Here is a 6,000-nt window from a genome sequence, read left to right on the forward strand (position 1 = left end):
AACAAAAACAAAAAGTTGTTACATACTACACGAGCAGTATTAATTCTTTGCTTCTGCTCCCCGTTGCTTTTGCTCTTCGTCAGATTAATCCTTTCCTTCCTTAGCTCCGCGGATTTGTTCACCATCACCACCATCACCGCTGCTACTTGTTCCTCCATGCCCAAGAAAAGGATTAATTGACCTAGCTAGCTACCTTTTCCCTCTTCCATCACATATAAATATATAAATATATATATAGCTCTGCTACTTTAGAGAGAGAGAGGGAGAGATGTGATTTGAGCTTGGCGGTGAGCGAGAAAGGGAGGCCAGGTTTTGGAGGTTTGGATTAATGGCGAGAGAGACCTGAGGAAGAAGAAGAAGAAGAAGAAAGGTGCTGAGCCGGCCACTCCTGTCCTGTGCTGCTACAAAAGCTGGAGGAGGAGCTCGGATTGCATATGGGAGAAGGAGATTCTCGGTGAGTTCTCGCGGCTCTTCCTGATCGGAATTCTCATTGCTCTGTTCTGTTCTCTGCTCTGTTTCTTGAGGTTTTGACAGCTCGAGTTCTTGTTCTTGTTCTTGATCTTTCGAAAAAGTAATAATGATCTCGAGTTCTTGGGCGGTCAATGGATTTTATTTTCATTTGTTGCCTGATGAACTATACAGATGTTGTTCCTACGTTTTCTTTGCTCAGACCTTACAATGAGAAGAAACTGATTATTACCAGGATCATGTTTCTCTCCTCTTGTTTGGCTCTCTCTCTCTCTCTCTCTCTCTCTCTCTCTGAAAGTCTGAAAAATTATGAACTCTGGTGCATGTTTGATACTCTGCTAGTACATTTGATCGTTTTTCTCGGAGTTTTCAGATGAATGAACAATCTTTTCGATATGAATATCGATGATCGATTGTTTTCTCATTCCCAGACATTTTACCGATACCCCTGTTTTGCCCACAAATTCGTGTGGTCGTGTTGGTGTGTCTAAACGCCACTGTCAGTCAATCTCACAGTTTTCAACGGAGTTGAATTGAATTCCAATGTGAGCAGAAGTTTCACTCTGTATTCTCGAAAAAAAGCAGAAGTTTCACTCAGACTCGATACTAGTACTAGTAAGGTTAGGCACGTAAGGACGAAAAAAAATTCAGACGTTCAAAATGGGCCAGAAAAATCAAGCCATCTTTCTCAAAGTTAGTCCAAACAGACCGTGCAATACGTTTTTAGTTAGGCTGAGAAACAGACCTAGCATTCATACTAACCTTGCCCTAATCAGACTTGAAAGTGTAACTGTTCATCACCAATCACCATCATAGACAGCATTCCATTGCAGGTTGATCTGCAGTGCACTCTTATCATGCTGCAATGCATTATTCAGTATAGTATATCAGTTAACTGCTACAAATTAACCAATGGGCGTAGCGCAAACGGGAAATTTTTTTCGACCCTGCAAAATCACCAGCTGCTGGTTTTTACTCTTTCTTGTATTGTAAGTTCAGGTGTGAGATCGGAAACTAATGTTTTGGAGCTTTTCTGATGGCAGTTTACTGACATGGAATCGAGGAGATTGGAGCAGTTAGTGTTCCTGCTTTGCTGCTTTGCAGCAATCACATGCAGCTTGCATGCAACACAAGCACAAGCCCAGGGCCAAATCACTCAACACCACCTCAAGAAAAGCTCACCCCACAATGGAGCAGGTGAGTAACAATCCTCATCTTTCACCTTTTTGAGTAACATGAGCATCAAGTCCAGTTAAAATAATAATAGAGATGTCAAAAGAATATCCTGATGAACTGTCCTATATGAAGTTATTCTTGTCCGTACTCCGTAGTATGTTCTCCCTTTTTTATTTATATTTTTAGTACTTCTCTTGTTGACATTCTGCTTGTCTATGGTATATTATTCATGTGCTATGTTTTTACTGCTCTAGTTGCCAACTTGGCATTGTACTTGTCTGTAGTATAATCTTTGCTTCTGAATGGTCGTTGATCCTTGTTTATGTTGATCAGTGGGCAGAATTTTGTCAGAGATGACGAACAGATCGGATAGCACTCTTTCGAGAAGAATAAGAAGAGTCGATCCTCTTGACGGCTTAAGGAAGTATGAGGGGGGATACAATATCACAAACAAACATTACTGGAGTGTAAGTTCTCATCTATAAACACAAATATTCAGTCATATGCACTTCTTACTGTTCTGAGTTCCTGTCAAATTTATGATGGGACAAAAATTTGTATCATTGTCACAGAATAGTAGTTTGTTCTCAAATTAAAATTACTAACTGAATGCATGAAAAATCATTTCTTAGCCATAAATGTTGCTCCGAGTGTACAGAAAGTAACTTAATACATTGATATAAGTTGCATCAGACCAGAGAACTTAATATAATGAGAGATGGGGAAAAACTGATAGTTGTTATGCTACTTTTTCAGTCGACAATATTTACAGGTAGACCTGGATACGTTATTGCAGCATTATGGCTTATCGGTGGAATTATTTTTGTGGGAGCTCTCCTCATCTCAAAGATTTTCTTTGCGAAAAGGAACACCGGATATGGCGACATGAATTATTTCCTCGCAAGATTCCACATCTGTTCTATGATAATTTTCATTCTCCTTGCAGCTTTTGTCATGTAAGTTACTCACAAAATGAACAGCCATCACATTGTCAACTGCTACTACTGTTGCAAATCTGGCAACATATGTATCTATTCAGTTAGTAATCTAGTACTCGTTAATTGTGCAGAGTTGCATCAGCAATCGCGATTCGCGGTGCCGTGAGATTTCATTCAAGAGCAGAAGCTGTCAAAGAGATCATCGGCAGAACTGCGCTTGAGGCAACGGCGACAATCTACAACATAACAGAAGCCATTGAGAAGATGCAGAACACATCAAGGCTATATAACAATAACAGCCAAGCTTTTGATCATCTGAACTCAACCGTGAAGGCCCTCAACTCTGAAGCAGTGGAGATTCAGTCAAAGGCAGAGAAGAACATGCGTTTGGTCAGCAAAGGGATCAACATATTGTGAGAATTATACACATTTTCCACAGATTTGTAGTTTCAGAATAGTAGAAAACCACTTATAATCATGTGAACTCACACTGACAATGAATTTCAGGGAAGCTGTGACCATCTTAACTGTGACTCTGAATCTTTTCGCCGTTCTTGCGTTGCTGGGTAAGCAAAAACTCTCCAAATTTCCAGAATATTCAAATATATATTACTGATTAGTGATTGCATCTGAAACTAACAAAGTGATTTTGAATCTTTGGCTGCAGTAATGAGGCCCCTAAGGCTACAAAAATTGTGCAACCTGTGAGTATCATATCCTTCAGAACTCAGAAACCCATCCATTTCAAGCTAGTACAAACCAGTGAAACTTTAGTTTTCACACCATTGTAATCTAATTACAATTAACTGTCTGCAACAAATAGGTGCATAGCCATCTGCTGGATCCTGACAGCACTCATCTGGATGTACTTCGGCCTGTACTACTTCCTCGACGAGTTCGCCGGCGACACTTGTGCCGCGCTGGAGGAGTACCAGCTTGACCCCAAGAACAGCACGCTGGGCACCATCATCCCCTGCAGCGAGAAATTCTCCGGCAGCGTGATCCTGCACGACGTCGGCGCAGGCATCCACGACATCATTGATCAGGTGATTTGGAGAGTTTGTGTTTCTGAAGAGTCAAATTTTGTTTCTGAATGTGTAGTGAACTAGTGATTTAATTAGTTTCAATGTTAATGTTCAGGTGAATTCCAACATTTACACGATAAAGTCGGAGTACGGGGTGAAGCAGCTGGATTATATCTGCAATCCGTTCGCCGGCCCGCCGGAGTTCCGGTACCGGCCGGAGAATTGCCCTTCCGGCGCCGCCACCATCGGAGACATCCCTCAGGTAAGCTCTTCATCATATACTCTCTATGTTTCATATTATAAGTTGCATTGATCTTTTTCTTAATTTGACTAAGTTTATAAAAAATATAATAATATGTACAATATCAAATTAGTTTTATTAGATATAACGTTGAATATATTTTGAAATTTTTTTTATCTTATTTTCAAAATATTGCTAAAAGCTAATTATAATACAAAACGGACAGAGTATGATTTTTGGAGGAATTTCACGTGAACTGAACAAATTTCTGTAAAAAAAAACATGTAAAATTCATGTGTTTCATAAGAGCCATGAAAGATTCTGAACACAAAGAGGTTTCAGAACCCAAAGCTTGACACCGATGGAGCTTGCATTGTGTTTGATCCTAGATCCTGAGGAGGCTGACGTGCACGGACCTGGGCGGCGGCGCGCACTGCGCGCCGGCGGAGCTCTCGTCGGCGATCGACTACGGCAAGGTGGAGACGTACACGAGCTCCATCCAGAACATGCTCGACATCTTCCCGGGCACGGAGCGGCTGCTCACCTGCGAGCTCGTCGAGTCCGGCTTCGCCGACATCGTCGGCCGCCAGTGCGCGCCGCTGTCCCGCGGCGCCCGCGCGGCGTGGTCCGCGCTCGCCGCGCTCTCCGCGGCGACGACGGCGCTGCTCGTGCTCGCCGCCGCCGCCGCCGGCGTCGGCGGCGGCGGCGGCGCGCGGCACGCCGGCGACGACCGCCACTCTGTGAGGCACCTGACGTCGTCGTCCAACTCGGAGATCTCGGAGGCCGAGTTCGCCGAGATGCACGCCAAGAAAGTGCGAGTCCTCGCCATGGTCGATCGAGCGTGAGCTCAAACACACACCGATCGAGTTGTTTTTTGAGGTGTTCTTGGGCGATTTTGGAGGTTAAGAGGATTCAATTCATGGCGGTCGCCGCCGGCGGTAGAGACTGATCCAAGGAGAGATCGTCCACCGCCGCGCGCTCGCTCGCCGGCCGCCATTGTCGACGTGAAAAAGAAAAAGGGTTTTTGTTTTGTTTGTTTTGGGGGATGGTATGGAGAATCCAGCCATCCGCCCGCCATGGATGAATTTTGGTGATGGTATAGGAAAAGGAGGGAGGGGGGGGGGGAATGATTAAATTTTTGTACATGAACTGCAAAAGGTTACGAAATTTGATTGAAATACAATCTATTCTTTGATCAATATGGTGTCCCTTCTCTTATTAGCTATTTTGAATTCGGGAGAGAGATGGATTGTTATCATGAACTAGGAAGAAAAAACTCACGCATCTACGCGAGCATCTTATTGTTTTAGAAAACCAATGCTAAAGAATTGCATCCCACCATCAATCAATCAATCAATCAATCATCAATCATTATATACTAAAAGTCCATTAAACTTCCTACAAACGCTCTCAAACCGCCATGTGGGACTCCTATAAACGCTCCTATGCTACCACGTGGCTCTCTAATAAATTGGTAGGCCCGCAATTTTCATTTATTAGATTTATTTTTAGAAAATAACCCCACAATCCACCTCCCTCCCCTCTCCCACCAGCCCACCCTCCTCCCCTATGGTATGTATGTACGTATCCTCCCCCTCCTATCCAATCTTATCATCTCTTTATTTCTTTTCAAGTTTATTACAATTAAAAATATTTTTTAAAATAATTTCCGTATAGAGAAATAATCATAACCTTTAAATTGCACTTATCGTTCTTCAGTATCGTATTCATAGTACTTAACCAGCATGCCCATGTATATATATGTACGATAAAAAAATAAATCCATATATAAAATAATAATGCCATGTATAAATTTTTTTTTAAAAAAATAAGTATGTCGCATCATCCAAAAAAAATCTAAAAACATAATTTTCTATCATACCACGGAATAAATCGAGAATCTCTAAAATAAATTTTTCTCCATATAAAAGTAAAATATATTATTTCACAAATATACATAGTTAAACTAGATCTATAATATAAATATCAAATCAACGTTCTATAAACGTTCACATTTTAAATATTTATAAATTATATATTCAATTTTGTGATCCTATTGTATCCTTTAATTAAAGGAACTATTGATGTATTATAAATGTTTGTTGTCCTAAAAACATCAGGACACAGGGACCGACGAATAGTAATTAATGAG

General features: G+C 41.5%; 1 protein-coding gene across 2 annotated transcripts; it reads left to right on the top strand.

The window, feature by feature from the left end:
• The first annotated feature begins 259 nt into the window (after nucleotides 1-259).
• LOC4350239 (uncharacterized) lies at nucleotides 260-5,047 on the top strand. 2 transcript variants are annotated; one of them, XM_015760181.3, is made up of 10 exons: nucleotides 260-454; nucleotides 1,512-1,665; nucleotides 1,978-2,111; nucleotides 2,401-2,600; nucleotides 2,714-2,995; nucleotides 3,090-3,148; nucleotides 3,250-3,286; nucleotides 3,406-3,628; nucleotides 3,723-3,869; nucleotides 4,238-5,047. In XM_015760181.3, the coding sequence occupies exons 2-10, from the start codon at nucleotides 1,521-1,523 to the stop codon at nucleotides 4,691-4,693; spliced, it is 1,683 nt and encodes a 560-aa protein (XP_015615667.1). In that variant the 5' UTR covers nucleotides 260-454; nucleotides 1,512-1,520; the 3' UTR covers nucleotides 4,694-5,047. The 2 variants fall into 2 exon arrangements, with proteins under 2 accessions (XP_015615667.1, XP_015615668.1); XM_015760182.3 differs by lacking the exons at nucleotides 260-454; nucleotides 1,512-1,665 and having other exon boundaries at nucleotides 1,983-2,111; nucleotides 2,441-2,600.
• Nucleotides 5,048-6,000: the final 953 nt, after the last annotated feature.

This window comes from Oryza sativa, chromosome 11 (genome assembly GCF_034140825.1).
Source record: "Oryza sativa Japonica Group chromosome 11, ASM3414082v1".
Taxonomy (NCBI): domain Eukaryota; kingdom Viridiplantae; phylum Streptophyta; class Magnoliopsida; order Poales; family Poaceae; genus Oryza; species Oryza sativa.